General features: G+C 47.2%; 2 protein-coding genes across 7 annotated transcripts in view; both read left to right on the forward strand.

The window, feature by feature from the left end:
• Positions 1-20: 20 nt before the first annotated feature.
• Positions 21-22,644, forward strand: DGKA (diacylglycerol kinase alpha). Of its 6 annotated transcripts, XM_055577331.1 has the most exons (25): positions 21-103; positions 267-394; positions 6,127-6,274; positions 6,691-6,764; positions 7,093-7,225; positions 7,494-7,568; positions 7,942-7,991; positions 8,559-8,633; positions 8,823-8,942; positions 9,055-9,169; positions 10,217-10,305; positions 10,437-10,556; positions 10,750-10,848; positions 11,028-11,111; positions 11,300-11,373; positions 11,651-11,725; positions 12,125-12,210; positions 12,302-12,391; positions 20,266-20,426; positions 20,683-20,747; positions 20,981-21,071; positions 21,361-21,559; positions 21,680-21,800; positions 21,993-22,053; positions 22,307-22,644. In XM_055577331.1, the coding sequence occupies exons 3-25, from the start codon at positions 6,211-6,213 to the stop codon at positions 22,388-22,390; spliced, it is 2,205 nt and encodes a 734-aa protein (XP_055433306.1). In that variant the 5' UTR covers positions 21-103; positions 267-394; positions 6,127-6,210; the 3' UTR covers positions 22,391-22,644. The 6 variants fall into 6 exon arrangements, with proteins under 6 accessions (XP_055433306.1, XP_055433297.1, XP_055433327.1 ...); XM_055577322.1 differs by lacking the exon at positions 21-103 and having other exon boundaries at positions 250-394; XM_055577352.1 differs by lacking the exons at positions 21-103; positions 267-394 and adding an exon at positions 1,138-1,207.
• Positions 12,688-22,676, forward strand: part of RPS26 (ribosomal protein S26) — an 83,149-nt gene continuing 73,160 nt past the window's right edge. Inside the window, exon 1 of the mRNA XM_055577490.1 lies at positions 12,688-12,692. The gene's annotated coding sequence lies outside the window, so the exon portion shown is untranslated. The remainder of the gene's footprint in view (positions 12,693-22,676) is intronic.

Below are 22,676 nucleotides of genomic sequence, written 5' to 3' on the forward strand. Positions count from 1 at the left end.
GTGTGTTTATGTGTACTTACACGCACAACATACACACAACACCCAAATACACCCTTCCAATCAGAGTTCCCCGCTCCCTACTCTCCACCACCAGGTGTAAAAGGTAAGATTCCAGGAACTCAAGCCTTTGTTATTGTGTCCTATTTCAATGAAGGGTAGGACCGGGTTAGACCGGCGTTGGGGCGGGGCCAGGGAGCTGGATGCCTGGGTCCTCAGTTCCTACCAGTGAGTCCCTAGGCCTCTGTCTTTCTCCCCTGCTCTACCAGCCTCACCACCATCCATGCTGCCCCAAGAGCCTTAACTCGGAGCAGATTCCAGACAGGAGAAGCTGAAAGGATCTCCTTTCACCCCGACTTTTGACCAGGGCCTCCACACCACCTGCCAAGGCCAGCAGGTAAAGTGAGAGGGTTAGAGCACAAAGAAAGGGCGGACACAGAGGAAAATGCTCTTTGCACCTGAACCTTGACCCCAGAATTAAGGGAAGAATCTGTGTCTTGAGAGGAGTTGTTCTTAGCCTGGGGAAAACAAATCTGAGACATCTGGGGTTTGGGTTTAACGGAGGCGAGAAAACTGGAGGCAAAGGTGGGCAGATTCTCTCAAACTGTGTCAAGCACTGTGGAGCCCGTGGTGGCAGGGAAGTGTTTGGTCATAGGATGTGCAGTTTGGCACTCTGGCCTTGCTGCTGAAGCATCTCCTGAGAGTAAATTCAATCCATGGTGGACGGAAAGGACTTGGGAAGTCCCCTGATGGCAGCATTTAGGAGAGGGTGAGACGGTGGCTGGGTGGGCAACTGCCAAGCTGTCTCATCAGCGGGCTCCCCCTCCCATTCCCACCTATCTTCGCCTGCCTGGGTTGGGATTCGGGGAGAGGCTGTAAGTTACTGGAAAGACGGAAACAGAGCTGTTACCGGGGCGGGAAGATGAGCAGCGTTGGAATGCGGAGAAAGTGGCACAAACCAGAGCCTTGGAGATCTGGGGATCGGGGGAGGAGGGAATCGGGTCTGATGAACTAGAAGTTCCCCGAGTTGGGGGCGCTGGGCGCCGGCTGGCGGGCGGGCTGGCCGGGGTGGGGGGCGGGCAGCTGTGTCGTCAGGAGCGGGGCGGCCCCGCGGCGGCCGCGCCTGCCTGGCCCGTCCCCTCCAGCCCAGCTCGAGCTCCAGCTCCCGCGCCGGCGCTCCAGCTCCGACCGCGCGCCCTCCGCATGCAAGGTAGAGACCCCGCGAGCCCCGCGCCGCCTCCCACCCTCCCGCACTCGAGCGGGTCGGGTCGAAGGCCGCGGGAGGGGACGCCCCACGGGCTGGGGTAGGGCTGCTGGGCCGAGAAGGAGGAAGCGTGACAGATGGAGTGGGTAGCTAGAAAGGTTTGCGCCAGGAGCCGGGGGCAGCAGGAGGGTTGGCCAAGAACCCCATAGGCAGCATTTTCCCTATACCTTTCCCTCCATCTCTCGGATCCCTGATCACTCGGACGGATGCTGAAGCTGGCTCCTAGGGACCCGAGTCGGAGGAAACTCAGCTTTGGAACCTCCACAGCGCTGCACGGGTGAACGGTACTTGTTTGGCCTCCTGGTGCCCAACTTCCCACCCCTCTCCTTTCTACACCTGTCAGCGGGAAGTTTCTGAAACTACCTGAGTCTGAATCCCACTTTTCACCTTTAAATTGGGAAAATGAGGTTTATGGAGGAAGGCATGCAAATATTACCGGGCATCTTCCCAACCTCCTAACCATATGAACCCACATCCCCCAACCATGCCAACATTGTAACTTCCCCCTGTACTACACAGCGACACTCCCCCTACCCCACACACACAAATAGCACCCCCTTAATCAGACAACACTACCGTCTGCGATGTTTGTGGAAGCTTAACAAATTTCAAGGCTTCAAGCCAAATGATTCCCTCTCAGGGGCCACTGATAGCAAGGATGGGCAGGAAAGAAGGGATCCTCCCTCAATCCTCAGAAAGAGGAGGAGGATGCAAGCCCTGGAATGGCTAAGGGATTCAGAAGTCCAGGTAATCTGTTCTGGGCGGTCAAAGAGGAGTGCTTGCCCCTTGGGGTTCCTTGCTGATCAGCCTGAGTGTTCTGGGGACATAGCTGATTCTTGGGTAGTGGTAAACCTACATGACTTGGAATGTGAGCCGTGAGTGTTGAAGTGAAAAAGAAACTTTAAATGTTAGCATAGGCTTTGGAAATCATATTTATCTCTCAGTTACCAGCAATTTTAGTACTTAATGTTTAAAATAAGATCTAGACGACCAGAGACACTAAGATTTAATGGAATGGACTAAGGATGGAATGTCTAGAGTCTGGGTGTGACCTTGAGAGAGTAGTTCTCTCTCTGGGCCGCAGTTTTCTCCTCTGTAAGATAAGAGAGTTGGTGCCTCCCAGCTTGGAGGATGTTCTAGGATTCTCTGCCTCCATGTCAACTTCTTACTTTCTCACCCCAAGTTAGTAGGGGCAGGCAGGGAAACCAGAGGAGGGAAGGGAAGGGTGAGTCACAAATAGCTGGCAGGCGGGCAGCAGACCCCACCCTCCCAGCCCTAGAATTTGCCTGGACTAGCCCAGGTTATGGCTTCAGGGTTGGGATGGAACAGGACAAAACTGGACTTGTTTCAGATTTTTAAGGCCCTGGACACCTGAAAAAAATCCCAGGAGGCTTTATGTCCAAGTTCTCAGCCCAGACGTGTCGTTGGACCCTGATCATCTAGTTTCTATAGCCACCTCCTCACCCTCCCAGAGGCATAGTGCAGGATCTTGATATTACATGTCTGTGCCTGAGACACGGCACAAGTGGGAAGCTGTACAACTGGGCTTCCCTGCCTCTGGGAGTCCCTTGGAATTTATGCCATCCTGGGTCCAAGGCATCATTTTTCCTAATCTTCAGACATGTTTCTCTAGGTACCACCCTTGTATAATAACAACAAGCTAATGTTTATTGAGTTATTTCTCTGTGCCATGCAGTTTGCTAAGTATATTGCATGTTTTACCTTATTTAATCTCCACGTGGTGACTGATTTCTCCAGGTACCCATTTTACAGATAAGAAAACAGGTTCAGGGAGATGAAATAACTCATCCGAGAGCTAGAATTCCAATCCATGCCTATCTAATTCAAAAATCCATTCTTTTAACTTCTACTATATACTACATTTAAGACCAGAAGGGTTTGAAAAGACAGGCAAGAGAGGAGTATTGTGCCTTTCCTGTTTGCCCCTTGCTTGCTCACTCAGTCATTTTCTCTCTCAGATTCCATTTCCTGGAAACTTGGAGCCATCTAAGGATCCCCAGGGGTAATCAGAGGCTAATTAAGCCATACAGGCCCCATTAAGCATAAGACAATTATGTATTCATTAGATCTGTTGGCAGGCGAAGTTAGATTATAGTCATTGAAAGGGCCAGATGGGTGGAGTCCTTTCTTCAGAATATTAGTGTCTCAGTACCTGCTTTTAAGTGTTCCCAGAGAGTGTCCAGAATAGGAATGCTATACTTGGAGGTATGTGGCAGAGATGTCCCAAAGGCAGAGGCTGCAGAGAATGTTCTTGCGTCATCAGAAAAGAAATTTTAGTGGGCCCTAACAGCCTCCTTAAGCCTGCCCCAACAACCCTAAATAAGTGGGCAGAAGTGAGACAGAAGGTTAGGGCCTTGGGTTGAGTACCACAGTAAGTGGCTTTTAAACATCATTCATCATTTTCCTTCTTCAGGGGATCTTCCCAAACCCAGGGATCGAATGGGTTTCGATCCCAAATCAGGTCTCCTGCATTGCAGGCAGATGCTTTAACCTCTGAGCCACCAGGGAAGCCAACAAATAATTAGTTAGCACCTACTGTGTGTGCTCCAGGCTTCCCAGTGGCTTAGTGGTAAAGAATCTGCTTGCAATGCAGGAGACCTGGGTTTGATCCCTGGATTGGGAAGATCCCCTGGATGAGGAAATGGCAACCCACTCCAATATTTTTGCCTGGGAAATCCCATGGACAGAGGAGCCTGAAGGGCTACAGTTCATGGGGTTGCGAAGAGTCAGACATGACTTAGCAACTAAACCACCACCACCACATGTGCTCCACGTTTTCTCGTATTCCCCTCGCTGTCCAGATGGATGCTCTAGCATCCCATTTATCATTTTTGGATTAATATTCCCCAAATATGACTCCCTAACTTAATACAACTATCTGTACAACTGTTACGGAAGACTTAAAACATGATGGGCATTAGGTACTGAGGACAGAGTGGTGAACAAGCCTGATAAGCTCCTGCCCTGTGAAACTTACATTTTGGTAGGAGATGACAAACAACAAACAAAGAAGCAAATGAATTGACAAGATAATTTCCAGTTGTGATAAGTTCTGCCAAGGAAACAAAGGAGGTTGCTATGTAAAGGAGGGGGCCTACCTTAGGACAGAATGATCTGGAAAGGTCTCTTGGAGGAGCTGACATTTCAGCTTAGGCAAGAAGTCATCTCTGCTAAGAGCAGGGAAGGGTGTTCCAGGCAGACAGAACAGTAAGTCTCATGGCCCTGAGCAGGGAAGAACTTCGTGTGCTGGAGGAACAGAAAGGAGGGCAGTGAGACTAGAGAGCAGTGTGTGAAGGGGAGAGTGGAACAAAAGGACAGAGAGGCAGGAGTGTGTGTGGGGAGAAGTGGGCGGGGGTAAGGGGGGAATGCACCGCACAGTTCTTGGGTTGGAGCCTTGGCGCCTCCACTTTTCACCTGCCATGGGAAGTCCCAACCTCTTTGAGCTCGGGTTTTTTTCATCTATCAGATCAGATCAGATCAGTCACTCAGTCATGTCCGACTCTTTGCGACCCCATGAATCGCAGCATGCCAGGTCTCCCTGTCCTCCCTGTCCTGTTTTTCATCTATAGAATGGCTATACCAATTATTTCTTATCTCATAGAGTTTGATTTTACTTCTTAATACGATAATAACTACCATTCCTTGTAGACCGTCTATATATGCCAGGTGTTATACTAGGTACTTTTCATACATTCTTTTTTTCTTTTCTTTTCTCATACATTATTTGACTTAATCCTCGCAACTATGAAAGACAGACATCATTCTCCCCATTTTATAGATATAACTTGCCCAAGTCACACGATGGTATCAGAGCTAAGAATGGAATCCCCATATGACTAACCCCAGTTCTGTCTGATTCCAAAATGGTGCTGTACTATGCTAATGTAATTTATTATTGTTACTGCTGTTATTGAATCTTCAAGGCAAGTTGCCCCCTGCAGCTTGGCCCCTGGGCCAGCAGTGGTCAACATGATCCACACACGGCTCCTCCTTCGTTCCTGAGTCCCACAGCTGAATGCTGGGGCTCCCTAAACACTGCCAACCTAGCAGGGTGGAAAGAAAGCTCCCTCACTCAGCACAACCGTCCTGGAGCTGATGCTCAGCGCCTTCTTCCCCTACCTCCTCCCACTTGTCTCCTGCCTGGGGCCCGCCCTTCCCCAGTGGAGCTCCGCAGGACGCAGACAGGCGGGGCCGGGGCTGGGGGCCCGGCTAGAGGTGGTTCTGTGTCGCGCGCGTCAGAAGCGCTAGAGGTCGTTGCGGGGCGTGGGTGATTCTGGGAGTGGTGGCTGAGCGGGTCTGGGGACCAGGGCTGGAGGCGGAGCAAGATGGGGTCGTGGCCCGGGAGGCGTGCGGCCATCTCAGTGAGAACCACTGCAGGGCCGGGACTGCGGGATCGAAAGGAAAGGGAGATGGGACTGAGCTCAGGGCCGGCCGAAACTGAGATTGTGGAGATTGGGGGTGGAGGGAGAAAAGGTAGAAAAGCGGCCGAAGGACACACCCGCAGAGACACTGTAGCCTAGGAAAGCGGGGGTGGGGGCGGGGAAGTGAGGGTGGTCAAGAGATGAATCAAGACAGACTGGGGCAGAAATCAGAGAGCTGGAGAAGGATCCAGAAATGTTGGAGATGGAGTCAAGGATGAGTCAGAGAAACAGACACAGAGAACAGACACTGTCAGGGAGAGATGGAGACACAAAGTCAAGTAACAGAGGAAAAGGAAGATACTTGGGGAGGGACTCAGAGAAGGAAGAGAAACAATAGTAGGAGTGGGAAATGAATGGAGCAGACAGAAGCGAAGAGGCACAGATAGTTGATCAGTCCTACCACATGCTCTTGTCATCTTCCAGAACTGCCCTTGGAAGCAAAGTTCCAAGGCCCAGAAGTACTACAAACAAGCTGCCTTTGTGTTCATCCTTAAGAAAAAAAGAAAGATGGCCAAGGAGAGGGGCCTAATAAGCCCCAGTGATTTTGCCCAGCTGCAAAAATACATGGAATGTGAGTCTTTCCTCTCAGTCATTCAGTCCTGGAGACCTTACCCTTAGACAATCCCTCCTCCTCATTCCCCCCAGCTCCCTCTCTTTTCCCTAGTGGCCTTGAGACTTGATGCTTTTGAGATATGCCTGACTGGGAGAAGGAGGGCAGGCAAATCAGGAGACACCTGGGGTCTTAGCTTTCTACTCACCTTCTCTAAATCTTAACTGCCTGCTTCAAATCTCAGAGAAGAGAAGTAAAGAGGGCAACCAATTTGGAGGAACTGAAAGGTTTTTCTCTCTGTATTTCTGTTTTTTCTTGAAATTTCTTTTTCATCTCGCTGGAATCTTCTTTCCTGTTGGATGTCTGGGGGGGTGACTAGCAGAGGGTAGGGAAATCTGAACCAGAATAACACTATCTTCCCCCTCTTCACTCCCTAGACTCCACCAAAAAGGTCAGTGATGTTCTGAAGCTCTTTGAGGATGGTGAAATGGCTGAATATCTCCAAGGAGATGTAAGTGGCCACTGGGAAATCGTCTCCTTCACCAACTCTTCCCACCTTTGTTTTTGCTACTCGATTGGGATCCCCAACTTCCAGGGATTATTCTGGCCGAACCCTTGCTGTCCTCTCTCCAGATTCCCCCAGCACCCATGGTTACTGCAGCTGTTACTTAGGACAAAACGAGATTCTGTGAACTCGGGACTTAGCCCAATAAACCACACTCCTCCTGCCTTGGATGCTTCTCAACTCTGCATTTATTGTCATGTCCCCACTACTCCCAACGCAGTCCCCAACTCCCATCCCGCAGATCTCCCTGGGGTAATGCTTGCTCTCATCATAGGCCATTGGATACGAGGGGTTCCAGCAATTCCTGAAAATCTACCTGGAAGTGGATAATGTTCCAGATCACCTAAGCCAGGCACTGTTTCAGTCCTTCCAGACTGGCTACTACATAGAAGATACTGTAAGAGAAGGTATGGTCACACGTGGGTGGGACTGGGCTGGGCCTCCAGCCCAGAAGAAAAGTCAAATTACGTGGGAGTTTGGGGAGTGAGAGTTGAATTGAGTCACATCTTGGGGGCAGGGTGGTGGGAAGGAGAGGTAGAGGGTAGCCAGGCTGGTCTAGGAGCCAGAGGGAGAAAAGTGAAAGGTGAAAGGGGAGAGTTGAAACAAACAAAGGAAAAGAGAAGAGCCAGATGGAGGGAGCCCCAACCTGAGATCTGCTGCACTTTTTGTGACCAGATGTGGTGTGTCTTAGTGATGTCTCCTGCTACTTTTCTCTTCTGGAGGGTGGCCGGCCGGAAGACAAGCTAGAATGTGAGTTGCCATTCTGGACTGGGAGAGGGGAGGAAAGGTGAAGGGAAAGAGGGTATTCCCTAGCCAGACAAAGGTGGGGTCAGAGAATGGGCCCCATTTCCTTTGTTTCCCCATACTCCTTATACCTAACGCCATCTACCAGAGTCACCCTAGTTCCCATGTCTTGTATATTTTCACGTGGGTGACCTAGGATGTTCTTGGGATTTGGGAGGTGTATACTGTTGCCCCTCCCTTTTTGTCTCCTGTCTCAGTCCCAGCCCCAAGTCCTGGGTTCTTCATCCAAACAGTCTCTCCTTATCTCTTTGTTTCCCCTGTATTCGGTTATGAATTCTTTGGATATCCCTCACAAACTGACCCCTAAAACACCCCACAGTCACCTTCAAGCTGTACGACACGGACAGAAATGGGATCCTGGACAGCTCAGTGAGTTGGGGGACCTATATGCTGGGCAAGGGAGTATGTGTCCGTTTGTCTGTGCCCTCCTGTCCCAACTCTTCCAGGACCTTAAGCAGAGGCAGCTAGAGGGAGAAGCTGAGTCCTCTAGGACTAAATTTGGGAGTAGGTCCCAAGCTCTTGGGGCTTCCTTGATGGCTTAGCGGTAAAGAATCTGCCTGCCAGTGCAGGAGACTCAGGTCCGATCCCTGGATCAAGAAGATCTCCTGGAGAAGGAAATGGCAACCCACTCCAGTATCCTTACTGGATTCCATGGATGGAGGAGCCTTGTGGGCTATATAGTCCATGGGGTCGCAAAGAGTCAGGCATGACTTAGCGACTAAACAACTACAACCCAAGCTCTTGACGCCTAAAAGCGGATGCTGGAGACATGATCTGGGGACTCCCTTGCAAAGATAAACACATAGGCACTCATTTACTTGACAGAGGCACTTGAGAATGAGAGGGGATCTGTGGGTGGAACCTTGATCTCTAGGGAGTTTGGACAGTGGTAGTGAGGTGGGATATGGCTGTGGCTCTTACCCTCTTGGTCCCCAGGAAGTGGACAGGATCATCATACAGATGATGCGAATGGCTGAATACCTGGATTGGGATGTGTCTGAGCTGAGGCCGGTAAGGCGATTCTTCCTGCATGTCCCTTCTTATACTTCCTCCTTAGTCAGTCCTTTATTTGTCCTCCCCCATTTCTGACAGGCAGCTTGGTTGCCCTCGGCTAGGATGGCTAGGCTGAGTGTCCTAGGGGGCAGTAGAAGTAAGGGGTTACTCACCCCAAAAGTCTATCTCCCTGCCTTCTCTGCTCAGATTCTTCAAGAGATGATGAAGGAGATTGACTATGATGGCAGTGGCTCTGTGTCCCTGGCTGAGTGGCTCCGGGCTGGGGCCACCACCGTGCCACTGCTCGTGCTGCTGGGCCTGGAGATGGTGAGTAGGAGAGATTTGTGAGGATGGGTAAAACAGTTGTCTTGGGTTGTAATTGCCAGAGTTGGCTCTCTAAGGGCTTAGACATTCCCCAGTGTCTGCTATGCCCTCCCAGACCCTGAAGGACAATGGGCAGCACATGTGGAGACCCAAGAGATTCCCCCGACCAGTCTACTGCAACCTGTGCGAGTCGAGCATTGGTCTTGGCAAACAGGGCCTGAGCTGTAACCGTGAGTGATGGGGCCTAGAAGTGTGGGAGCAGAGGGGAAGCCCAGCTATCTGTAGGAACACGGTGCTCTGAACTCCGAGAGACCTGAGTTTGAATCCTGGGCTCTTCCAGTGACTGGTTATGTGACCTTGTTGTGATTGTTTCAGGTCTCAGCCATACATATACATGTATCCATTCTTCCCCTGACCCCCTTCCCATCCAGGCTACCACATAACATTGAGCAGAGTTCCATGTGCCATACAATAGGTCCTTGTTGGTTATCCATTTTGAATATAGCAGTGTGTTCATGACTTTGCCAAACTCTCTAACTATCCCTTCCCCCCAGCAACCATAAGTTCATGCTTTCAGTCTGTGAGTTTCTTTCTGTTTTGTAAGTTCATTTGTATCATTTCTTTTTAGATTCCACATATAAGGAATGTCATACGATAGTTCTCCTTCTCTGTCTGACTTACTTCACTCAATATGACATTCTCTAGGTCCATCCATGTTGCTGCAAATGGCATTATTTCATTCTTTTTAATGACTGAGTAATATGCCATTGTATATACATACCACATCTTCTTTATCCAGTCCTTTATCGATGGACATTTAAGTAGCATCTAGGTCTAGCCACATAACATCTCTAAGTCTTAGTTTCTTCAACTGAAAATGAGATAATATGAGCGTTAAATAAGTTGATACCAGAAAAGTACTTCATTCAGTGCATGTACCTACTATTAAGTCTGCAATAAAAATTAGCTATTATTTTTGGTGGTGTTATATCTGGGCATCCTTTTACATCATCCAGCTCAGTTTCTTGACACGTGAATGGAGTGGGGTTGAGCATTTGGTAGCAATTGCTCTTTTAGGGGGAAGAGTGAGCAAAAGACCCAGGTCTTGGAGGTGAGTCCAAGTCCAAGTCCACCTCAAACTTTAATTCTGTGCCACACCCTCACAGCAAGGGGTTAGATGTCAGCTGCAATGAGTAATGCTGTCTGTCTCCCAGGTAAGGAGGAAATAGGGGATGGGGGCAGCAGCTAAGGTGCTGACCTTTCTCCCTCTGGCCCAGTGTGTAAATACATCGTTCATGACCAATGTGCCATGAAGGCCCTGCCCTGTGAAGTCAGCACCTATGCCAAGTCTCGGAAGGACATTGGTGTGAGTGACCCCATGCCCACTCAATCACCACCCACATCCTGGCCCTGGGTCTTGGCCCATTGCTGCCCTGAGACCTTCCCCGAGTCCCTGCCTCAGACCCTCTCAGACAAGAGATTGCCTTTCTCCCCAAGGTCCAATCACACGTGTGGGTGCGAGGAGGCTGTGAATCTGGACGGTGTGACCGCTGTCAGAAAAAGATCCGGATCTACCACAGTCTGGTTGGGCTGCATTGTGTGTGGTGCCACCTAGAGGTCAGTTTGGGAGCTATCAGCCCAGCCTTGGTCTGGGCCCCTCGATGAGCGGCCCTTTCCACCCCACCACCCACCACCACCCACACCCGCCTCCTCCAGCACGTCTCCCTAACAGCCTTGGTTATACTAGACTGCAAGTTGACAGGTGATGGGGTTCCCTTCACGATCTCTCCACGCCTGCCTTGTCTTTCAGATCCATGATGACTGCCTTCCAGCCATGGGCCATGAGTGTGACTGTGGGCTGCTCCGAGATCACATCCTGCCTCCGTCTTCCATCTATCCCAGCGTCCTGGTGAGACTCTTGGGCAGCACTTGGGAAGGGAGCAGGAGAGCTTCCCCACTTTAAACACGGATACATACAATGTCACTTAGAGCAGAGAGCCTATATTTCTAGGATTCAAGTCAGATTCTCATCTGTTTATGGAGTCACACAATCCAGTTTTCCTTCCCTCTGCCTCCTTCCCTTCCTAGGCCTCTGGACAGGAGCGTAAAACTAGCAAAATAAGCCAGAAGACCATGGATGATTTAAGTTTGAGCACGTCTGAGGCTCTGCGGGTACAGGGCCAGGAGGGCTTCATGGTGGGGACTTCATGGGAGGAAACCTGGGTGTTGGAGCCTGCTCCCTGGGAGGGGAGGGGAAAGCCTTCTGGGGGGAAGCCAGCCCTCTGCCCCTGTTTCTAGGGTCCATCTTCACTCTGACAAAATCCTGCTTTCCTTATCCTTATTTTCTTCCCTCAATGCAGATTGATCCCGTTTCTAACACCCACCCACTTCTGGTCTTTGTGAACCCCAAGAGTGGCGGGAAGCAAGGCGAGAGGTGAGGAGAGAGAGAGAATAGCCTTTGTGAAATTGAGGGAGAAGACCAGCAGAAGTTGGGAATCTGTATGTATGGAGGGGACATACCTTACGGACATTAAGAGTGTGGAGTACAGGGTCTTCCTTGGAGGTCCAGTGGTTAAGACTCTGAGCTTCCACTGTGGGGGGCAGGGATCCCATCACTTGTTGGGGAACTAAGGTTCTGCATGCCACGCAAAAAAAAGAGTGGAGTACAGAATGTCCATCCCCTCCATGAGCTTTCCTTTTTCTCCACACAGGGTGCTTTGGAAATTCCAGTATCTGCTGAACCCTCGACAGGTGTTCAACCTCCTAAAGGATGGTCCTGAGCCAGGGTGAGGATAGATTAGGGGCTGTATCACAGGGTTGTGTGTGTCTGCCTTTCTGTGTACGTTGGAAGAGAGCAGGAAAGAGTGCATGTTGGGAGGGAAGGGCCAGGGAAGCCCAGAAAACCAGACTTCACGATGCTGCTTTTGCTGGGTATCCCCAACCCTGAATTCTCTGGCTCATCTTTGCTCTGCTCTCAATGGAAGGAGATAACTGTTTCTGTCTCTTCACTGAGGAGTGGCTATAAGGTTGTACTTTTTTTAGCCTTAATGGAAACAAGTCTTTTGACAAAGGGAAAGGGCATTATAAGGAATGAGAGACAATGAGTACTTACCCTGCCTTTCCAAGAGTTGGGTAGCCTTAGTCCTGATAGCCTTCGTCATTTTCCCTTTCACTTTTTGTCTCAGACTCAGATTCTTCAGAGATGTTCCTGATTACAGGATTTTGGTGTGCGGCGGAGATGGCACAGTAGGCTGGATTCTAGAGTCCATTGGTCAGTGAAGGGAGAGGCTTCAGGCTGGGCTCAGGGGGAGTGTCCCTCCAGAGCTAACTCTCTCCATCCATCTCCTCACCTACCTCCCCAGACAAAGCCAACTTGCCTTTTGTGCCTCCTGTCGCTGTGTTGCCCCTGGGCACTGGAAATGATCTGGCTCGTTGCCTAAGATGGGGAGGAGGTAAGTGATTAGAAATTGTTTGGTAGCTCAGCTAGTAAAGAGTCCGCCTGCAACGCAGGAGACCCCGGTTCAATTCCTGGGTTGGGAAGATCCCAGGAAGAAGGGATGGGTTATCCACTGTAGTAATCATTGGCTTCCCTGGTGGCTCAGACAGTAGAGAACCCACCTGCAATGTGGGAGACCTGGGTTCGATTCCTGGGTTGGGAAGATCCCCTGGAGGAGGGTTTGGCAATCCACTCCAGTATTCTTGCTTGGGGAATCCCCATGGACAGAGGAGCCTGGTGGGCTACAGTACATGGGGTCACAAAGAGTTGGACATGATCGAGCGGCTAAGCACAGGGGAGTGAGGGAGTTGGGTAGGAAGGGGAAGGCACATAGAGAAGGCATTTAGGGGACTTCCCTGGTGGTCCAGTGGTTCAGACTCCAAGCTTCCACTGCAAGGGGTACAGGTTCAATCCCTGGTTAGGAAACTAAGATCCCGCATGCCATGTGGAGCAGCCGAAAGTTTTTTTTTAATTTAAAATAGGCATTTAGGCATCTGGTGAAGAAAAAGTGTTGGTGGAGAAGAGAGGCACAGATAGGTGGGTCCTAAAGTAGATCGTCTCAAAGAGGGCTCTGGAAGAAGCCAAGGACCTGAAGGGTCAAGGATGACAGTCTGGACTTAGACGGGTCAAGGGAGACAGTCTTCTTCCCTATAAACTTGAAAATACTCTTTTGTTTCTCCCAGGTCTTAGAGCTCAGAATCAAAGAAAATGTGGGTGAAGAAGACAATGTGGGAATAAGAAAGAGCTATATGTAAGAGCTACGTACAAGAGCTAAGCCAGATACTGAGTGATGAAGCTAGCAGGGAACTTGGCTGTGGCTCATTCATTTGTTCAGCCAATTACAGTTGGATCTTGAACTGTGCTGATCCACTTACTGAGGATATTTTTTGGTAGTAAGTGTTACAGGATTACAGAGTCCATGGTTGGTTGTATCCACAGATGCAGAGGAACAGTGGATTTGGAGGGCTGACTATAAGTTATACTCAGATTAACCCCTATGTTATTCAAAGGTCAACTATAATCAGAAATCATTCATTCATTCATCATAGTTTTTTTCCCAAGTCTATTGCAACAGTCCCCTAAGGGCTCTCCCATTTCTAGTCTTTTTTTATCCCTTCGAAGAGAAGGTTTGAGGGATGGTATTGATAGATAAAGAGGTCAGTGTGGGGGAAGGTTGAAACTGTCTTGGAATGAGGAAGTTGTCTTGGAGTTGAGGCTCTTGGATTCAGAGTCGAGCTTTGAGATCTCACAGGAGATTATGGAATGGGAGCTTTCCTAAGGAGAGAGAAAGGTATTCTAGGTGAAAGAAGTTGTGTAAGACCAGCAGAGCCACCAAACAACATGGTGATGTGTTTTGGGAAGTGTGAGTCATTCACTGTGACTGGGACTAGGACGCACAGTGGGCTGTGGGGAGAGGGAAGACCGACCAAAGCGGGGTTCAGATAACGGAGGGTCATGAATGCTGCGGAGTTTCTAACTTCATCCTGCCAGAGACTGAAAGCTGACAGCCCACATGATTCTTACTGTTTCATACTAGTATGTTTGCCTTGCAAAGTTTTAAACTTTTTTGACCTTGGCTATATCTAAAAATGGGTCATGTATTCTTCAGTTCACCATAATTCTCTCAGCTCCCTGCTACTCATTCACTTTACCTTTCTAGCCTCTGAGGCATTTGAATGTGCCATCCCTGAACCATGGGGAACTCTGGAACTCATGAAATACATATATAGGTATATAGATATATATATATATTACTTTCTATCAGTTCAGTCACTCACTTGTGTCCGACTCTTTGGGACCCCATGGACTGCAGCACGCCAGGCTTCCCTAGTCCATCACCAACTCCCGAAGTTTGCTCAGACTCATGTCCATCAAGTCAGTGACACCATCCAACCATCTCATCCTCTGTTGTCCCCTTCTCCTCAAAGTAATATGTAATATTACTTTGTATATAATAAAATTTTTTTTGGCTGCATTGGGTTTTTGTTGCTTTTGCAAGGGCTTTCTCTAGTTTCAGCGAGCAGGGGCCACTCTTCATCGTGATGCTCAGGCTTCTCATTGTGGTGGCTTCTCTTGTTGCAGAGCACAGGCCCTAGGCGCGCAGGCTTCAGTGGTTGTGGCTTACAGGTTGGAGCACATGGGCTCAATAGTTGTGGCACATGGACTTAGTTGCTCTGCGGCATGTGGAACCTTTCCGGACCAGGGTTCAAACCTGTGTCTCCTAAATTGGCAGGAGAATTCTTATCCACTGTGCCACCAGGGAAGTCCAAAATTACTCTTCATATAAAATATTATTCCAGAAAGTAGAAATATCTCTATATAGTAATTTGAATCTTGTATGTAAACATATGACCATTTTTGGAGGGGTGTTCTTGAATTCTCAACATCTGACTTTGTTTCTTTTTTCATTACAGTTACTGTTTTTTTAAACACTTACTTATTTTATTTGGCTGCATTGGGTCTTTTTATCTTTTTTTGGCTGCTCTGGGTCTTTGTTGCTGCTTGGGCTTTTCTTTAGTTGCGGCAAGCAGGGGTTACTCTCTAGTTGTGTTACACAGGCTTCTCATTGCAAGGCTTCTCTTGTTGTGGAGTATGGGCTCTAGGTGCCGGCTCAATAGTTGTGGCACACGGGTTTAATTGCCCTGAGGCATGAGAATCTTCCCAAACCCGTGTTCCCTGCATTGGAAAGCAGATTCTTAACCATCGAACCACCGGGGAAATTCCTGACTTTGGTTTCATTGCAGTATTAGACTCTTTGAAATCATGAACTTTGAATCGTCACTCTTTTTTTTCTAAAGAAACATACAGTTATTTTATTTATTAGTTATTTATTTGGCTGCACCCAATCTTAGTTGTGGCATGCAGGATCTTTAGTTGCAGCATGCACACTCTTCGTTGTGGCGTGCAGGATCTAGTTCCCTGACCAGGGATTGAACCCAGGCCTCTGGCATTGGGAGCTCAGAGTCTTGCACCTGGACCACCAGGGATGTCCTTTCACTTTGTGCTTTACAAATGAGATCTCATAGCAGTTTCTGCTAATTCCATCTGAACCATGAAAATAATTATTTGAATACAACACTAATGAAAATTTGTGTTGATATTGAAAAAAATCCTAAGATTCGAAGAGGGATTGATGAAAGGAATACTGCTATGGGAGCTCTATGGAGGATGGATTGGAGGCAGGAAGCAATACCTCAATTGCAGTAGTCTAGTTGATTCCTCAGTGCTTAAAGAATGTGCCTGCAATGCAGGAGACACAGGAGATGCAGGTTTGATCCTTGGGTTGGGAAGAGCCCCTGGAGGAGGAAACAACCCACTCCAGTGTTCTTGCCAGAAAAATGACATGGACAGAGGAGCCTGGTGAGCTACAGTCCATGGGGCCGCACAGAGTTGGACACTGAGCACAGTACACAGTCCAGAGAAGATGAACACAGAAGCAAAGGCAGCATGACCAGTGGAGTCATGAGGTAGAAGCCACAGTGAAAGTGAAAGAAAGTGAAGCCGCTCAGTCGTGTCCAGCTCTTTGCGACCCCATGGACTGTAGCCTACCAGGCTCCTCCATCTAAGGGATTTTCCAGGTAATAGTACTGGAGTGGATTGCCATTTCCTTCTCCAGGAGATCTTCCCGACCCAGGGATCGAACCCGGGTCTCCCACATTGTAGACAGATACTTTACCGTCTGAGCCACCAGGGAAGCCACAGTACTTGGTAACTAACAGACTGGGGGATGAGGTGAAGACAAGTCTAAGACATTTTCTAGGTTTGTGAACTAAGCAGATGGGGTACTATTTATTAAGACAGGGAATTTAGAAGGAGGACCAGTTTAAGGAAGAAAGATAGATTCTGTTTTGGATATATCAAGTTCAGGTATCAGTGGAGCTCCCAGATGGAGATGTGTGGTAGGTAGTTAGAACTTGACGTTAGGAATTTAGGAGAGAAGTCAGGGCTGAAGATACGTGTTTGAGAGACATCTGCTCCAAAGAGAGAATTGATGTCCTCAGAGGAGATGAGTTACCCAGGGAAAGAGATAAGAAGAGAAGGTAGATAAGGACAGCCAGATCTTGGTAAACATTCTATTTAAAGGTTGAACAGAAGAAGATGAATTATTAAAGGAGTCTGTACTAGTGTCCTATTGCTGCTGTAACAAATCACCATGGTGCCTTAAATCAACACAGATTTATTATCTTAACAGTTCTGGAGGGCACAAATCCATAATCATTTCCACTGAGCTAAAATCTTGGCAGGGGTGAAAACATACTCAGAGACTTAGAGAACAAACTTATGGTAACCGGGGGAAAGAGCTGGGGGAAGGGATAGTTAGGGAGCTTGGAATCAACATGTACACACTGCTATATTTAAAATGGATAACCAACAATGACCTTCTGAATAGCACAGGGAACTGCTCACTGTTATGTGGTAGTCTGGATGGAAGGGAGTTTGGGGGAAAATGGATACATGTATGTATATGGCTGAAACTATCACAACGTTCTTAATTGGCTATACTCCAATATAATACAGGGCTATATTTTTTTCTAGAGGCTCTAGGGGAGAATCCCTCGCCTTGCCTTTTCCAGTTACTAGAGGCTGCCTGCGTTCTCTGGCTCATGGCCCACCTTCCGACCAACAGTGTTATCATTGCAAGCTCTGCTTCCTTGTTGTATCTCCTTCCATGACTCTTCTCTCTTGTAGCTTTCTTTCACTTATAATGAGCCCTGTGGTTACACAGGGCCCAGCCAGATAATCCAGGATGATCTCCTCATCTTAAAGTCCTTAGTTTAATCTTGTCTGCAAAGTCTCTTTTGCCATTTATTCACCAATTTTGCAGATTAGGTTGTGGACTTCCCTGAAGGGCCATTGTTTTGTTTACCACAGAGACTCAGAAAAAACAGAACAGGTCCTCTGTAATTTGGTGGTATTTTAGAGGCTAAGTGAGGAGTTTCATGAATTAAAATGAGAACTAAAGATACACTGTTGGTTTTGGCAGGAATCACTGGCAGTCTTTGCCAGAAGAGTTTCACAGGGTGGTATTGAGAAAGGCAAATTATAGTGGGTTGAACCATTGATGAAATGTGAGGAAGCGAAGATATTTTTTTAATCTTTTTTTCTTGATTACAAAAATAATACATGCACGTGGTAAATAATAATAATAATAATTCAGGACTTCCCCAGTGGTTCAGTGGTTAACACTTCATTCTTCCACTGCAAGAGGCAGAGAGGTTCGATCCCTCATTAGAAAAGTTCCATGTCCTGGCCAAAAAAAAAGTCAAACATCTCAAATATACTTGCCAAGAAAATGAAAGTTCCCTGGAATCTACTCCCTCAAGTTTTGGAGTCTGTTCTTCCATATTTTTCTCTCTAGACACATACTAATATGTATTTAAGCAATAAGATCATTTTATTGATGTTTTTCTATTTTCAATAAACGGTTCATCTTAGTTATATTTCAATATGGTCAGGTTTGCCTCACTTTTTTTTTTTTAACTACTGAGCGGCATTCCATTGTGTGAATATGCCATAATTTATTTAAGTAGCCCCCTCCACCCACCCACCCTTTTTTTTGGCCATACCATGAGACTTGCAGGATTATAGTTCCCCAACCAGAGACTGAACCTGAACCTTGGCAGTAAAAGTATCAAGTCCTAACCACTGGACCACCAGGGAACTTCCTAACTAGTCTCATATTGATAGACATCTGGGTAGCATTCAATTTTTTAATCACATACCATGCTACACTCTATCTCTGTACACAGCTGTGAGAATTTCTCTAGGAGAGATTTCTAAAAGTGGAATTGCTGGCTCAAAGAGTATAAACATTTTACTGGTTATTTTATCTTTTAAAAATTATACAAATATTGCATCAGTACATTTTCACTGTGAAAGATTTTAAAAAGTAAAATATGTGAGTCTTCACATAAAAGTTTCCTCTTCCCTACCCCCTCACCAAATTCCACATTCCTCCCCAGAGATAACCACTGTTGCCTATTTGCGCTCATTTTTCTGTTTACACAAACACACAGAGCTTTTAAACAAACAAATGGGATCACACATTGTCCTGGCACTTCTTTTTTCTTTGAATATGTCTTGGAGAACTTTCCAAGTTATTTCTTAGAGATTTGATTCAGATTATAATAGCTGCACATTATTTCATGGCATGGATTTGGCATAATTTATATAGCTTTCCCCTCATAATGGATATTTAGTTTTTTGAGGGTTTTTTTGCTGTTTTAGAGAGTGAGTACATCAGCAAGAATCCTTTTACATCCATCCATCTCTATATACATTTGTGTTTCTGGAGGAGAAATTCCTAAAAGTGGAATTGCTGTGTCAGAGAATATGTTTTGATAACATTTCAATAAAAGTTGCCAAATTGTTTTCCAAAAATGAAATACCAATTTATGCTCCAACTAACAGCAGATGAGAGTGCCAGTTTATTCATAATCCCATTAACACTTGGTTTTCTCAGCCTCTTTATAGTTTGTCAATCTGATAGGCAACAAAAAGTTAACTACTTTACAGTTTTAATTTACAATTCTTTTAGTCATTAGTAATACTAAGCATCTGTAATAGGCATATTTGCCATGTATATTTTTTCTTTTGTGATTGGCTTGAGTTGTTTGCCCATTTTTCTATTGACTTTTTGAATATAATGTTTTGTAAGTACTTTTTAAATGTTGGATAAGTTAGTCTGTTATATGTGCTACAGGTACTTTTTCCCAGTTTGTCTTTTTTTAAAGGTGTGTGTTTATTTAACCATACAGAGGTTGTATGTTTGGGCCTTTTTTTCTTTTGGTCAGAACTATTTCTGTTTATTTTATGTCAATTTTGAAAATTCCAAATATATTTGCTTTACTTTTGTTTGATTTCAGAAATTTTTAATTTAATTTTAATATGATTGGATTTATTGGCCTTCTTATTTGGCTCTAAGTTTTGTACTATGTTCTTTAAATTTTTTATTTTATAAAATAAAAGTTATATTTTTATACAAATATTTATAAAATAAAAAATTTTATATATTTTATGGCATACAGATGATTAACGATGTTGTGATAGTTTCAGATGGACAGCAAAGGGACTCAGCCATACATATACATGTAGCCATTCTCCCCCCGCCCATCTAGGCTATCCTATGCTTTAGAAAGGCTTTTTCCACTCAAAAATGATAAAACATTCATTCATGTTTTCTGCTAGTACAAATTTTGCTTACTTTTAAATTCTTTGACCCATCTTGAATTTATCTTAGTATCAGGGGTTGTTACTTCTACATCCAGCACCATTTACTGAATAACCTTTCTTTTTCCATTTCTTTGAAATGTCATCATATACTAAATTCCCACATACACTCGAGTCTATTTCTGGGACACTCTGTTCTTTGCTATTGAACTTTTTATTCTATTCATGGCATTCATGCCAGTATCAGCCTGTTTTGATACTGTTGCTTTATACTGTGTTCTATCTGGGAGAAGAGAAAGCATCAGAGAAAGAGATCATTCCCATTCATCACTCATCTTTTTCAGCGCTTTTCATTTTCCTGGCAATTTTCTTTACTTTTCCAGATAAACTTTGGCATTATGGTTAGATGTGCACACACATTGGAAACTTTCACCCTCTATGACAGTGACAGTGTGGAGAAAAGGGTCAGTAAGTGTCTGACCTTAAGACTGGTTCATGGAAGCCGAGACTGAGCACCCTGCCCTTTTGTGCTTAGGGCTGGTAGGGTCTGCAGCACAAGAGCATAGTATCCCTGAGAATTTGTGGAGCTGGGAGCTTAGAGGAGGTCCCTCCTCTGGGACCCAGGGCTTAGTACTAACCTGTTTTCTCCCCCATCCTTAGGGTATGAGGGACAGAATCTGGGGAAGATCCTCAAGGATTTAGAGACAAGTAAGGTGGTACATATGGATCGATGGTCTGTGGAGGTGATACCCCAACAAACTGAAGAAAAGAGTGACCCAGTCCCCTTTCAAATCATCAATAACTACTTCTCCATCGGTGTGGTCAGTAGAGTGGGGCATGGGCAGGGGAGGGAGGGGGGGGCTGGGGGTCAAGCAGGGAAAGGCTAGAAGAGGGCAGAAAAGGAACGTAGAGGCTAAGGGAGCCATGACCCAGGGAAATGAAGAGTTGGGGGATAGTGGTATGAATTGCAAGAAGAGAATGTGGGATGTATCACTCCCAAACTGGAGAGTGAAAGAAAGAGGGTTCTGTGCTGAGAAAGGAGGCAGTCTCTGATCTCACTTGCCCTGGACTCCCCAGGATGCCTCTATTGCTCACCGATTCCACATTATGCGAGAGAAATATCCTGAGAAGTTCAACAGCAGGTGAGGGAAGGGAGAGTGTGGGCATACACAGTGGCAAGGACCAGCTTTGGCCAAGTTTGACTCCGTGCTTTGGTGGGCAGTGACACTTCTAGGAAGCCCCTTGACCAAGCTTCCCTGTTCCCACTGGGACAGCAGTTGGGGGGTTGATGCCCTTCCCTGTCATTTAATCCACCTCTGCCAGCACTGTATAACTTGTCCCGTCCCTCCTGGGCCTGGCGTTGGGGCCAACACAGAATGAAGAACAAGCTATGGTACTTCGAATTTGCCACTTCTGAATCCATCTTCTCAACATGCAAAAAGCTGGAGGAATCTTTGACAGTTGAGGTGGGTGTGTTGAGAGCCAACCCCACATCCTTTTCAGCTTCTTGTATCTTATTAATAATTTCACCCTCCGCAGGAGGCCTCAGGAACTTCCCATATTCTTGAACCTATACTTTGACCTCTCAGCTCTCTAATTCTGATTTCCCAAGCTCTCAAGAAACACCAGTCTTTCATTCTCTCCACCCCTTGCAAACCTGCACGTCCTAGCCTTCCCTGTGTGTTACCTGGTGGAGGGAATGGGCACGGCCATTGTGATGCCATGAGGCAAGGATCTGTGCTCTCCCCGTCTCAGATCTGTGGGAAACCACTGGATCTGAGCAACCTGTCCCTAGAAGGCATTGCAGTGCTGAACATCCCAAGCACACATGGTGGCTCCAATCTCTGGGGTGACACCAAGAGACCACATGGCGATATCCATGGGATCAACCAGGCCTTAGGTGCTACTGCCAAAGTCATCACCGACCCTGATATCCTAAAGACCTGTGTACCAGGTAAGAGGAGCAGCCTTGGGAGCTGAGTTGGGGGTGGGTGGGCGGTACTAAGGGCAAGGTATGACTCTTTGGTGGCACCCTGCTTCTACAAAACCTATCTCCCTACTTCCCACCCCGCAGACCTAAGTGACAAGCGGCTGGAAGTAGTGGGGCTGGAGGGTGCAATTGAGATAGGCCAGATCTATACCAAGCTCAAGAATGCTGGACATCGGCTGGCCAAGTGCTCTGAGATCACCTTCCAGTAAGAAAAACTCCAGCTGGGGGCTCTGAGGGAAGCAGTGGGGCCAGGAAAGCAGACAGAGAATGGGAATGGTGGGGAGGGCCTGTCCCAGATCTTCCTTGGTAACAAAGGGGCTCAAAGCCAACCTGGGAACAGAGTTGTGGTACTCAGCTGGCAAAGAGGCCGCCACCAATTTGTCTTGACCTTACACAGCACCACAAAAACCCTCCCCATGCAAATTGACGGAGAACCCTGGATGCAGACACCTTGTACAGTGAGTATTGTCTATGCCTGCCAGAAACAACCTCTGGGCTCTATGGATCCTAAATTTCCATTCATGGATTCTTTACTTCCTTCTGAGGCCTGAAGTTCCCCTGTGCACCTTCCTCCTAAATCCTGATTTCTCAGCCCCTGGCCTTCCAACTGTGGCCTCTCTAGGACCCCTGAACAGATTTTCCCCCAAGTCTCTGCTGCTCTAGCCCCAAGGCACCAGGTCCTGCCTCTGAATGTTCCTCCTTCCCTTCCAGATCAAGATCACCCACAGGAACCAGATGCCCATGCTCGTGGGCCCACCCCCTCGCTCCTCCAATTTCTTTGGCTTCTTGTGCTGATGGGGACATCTCAGCCTCCAAGCCAGCTGTGAACCTCCTTGTCCCTGGACTGTCCTCCCCAGGCTCTGTAAATTGCTGCCACACCCTCCTGCTAGCTCAGGGGGGTGTTCCTCCACCCTCACAGTATTTATTATCCTGCACCACCTCCACTACTCCCCATGCATATGTGCACATACACACACAACACACACACACACATCACAAATAATTCATTGAAAGTGCCTCATCTGAATAAAATGAACTTTTTTCCCCACTGGGATAGCTGTTAAGTAAGTGGTACACCTCC

This window comes from Bubalus kerabau, chromosome 1, assembly GCF_029407905.1.
Source record: "Bubalus kerabau isolate K-KA32 ecotype Philippines breed swamp buffalo chromosome 1, PCC_UOA_SB_1v2, whole genome shotgun sequence".
Classification (NCBI taxonomy): Eukaryota; Metazoa; Chordata; class Mammalia; order Artiodactyla; family Bovidae; genus Bubalus; species Bubalus kerabau.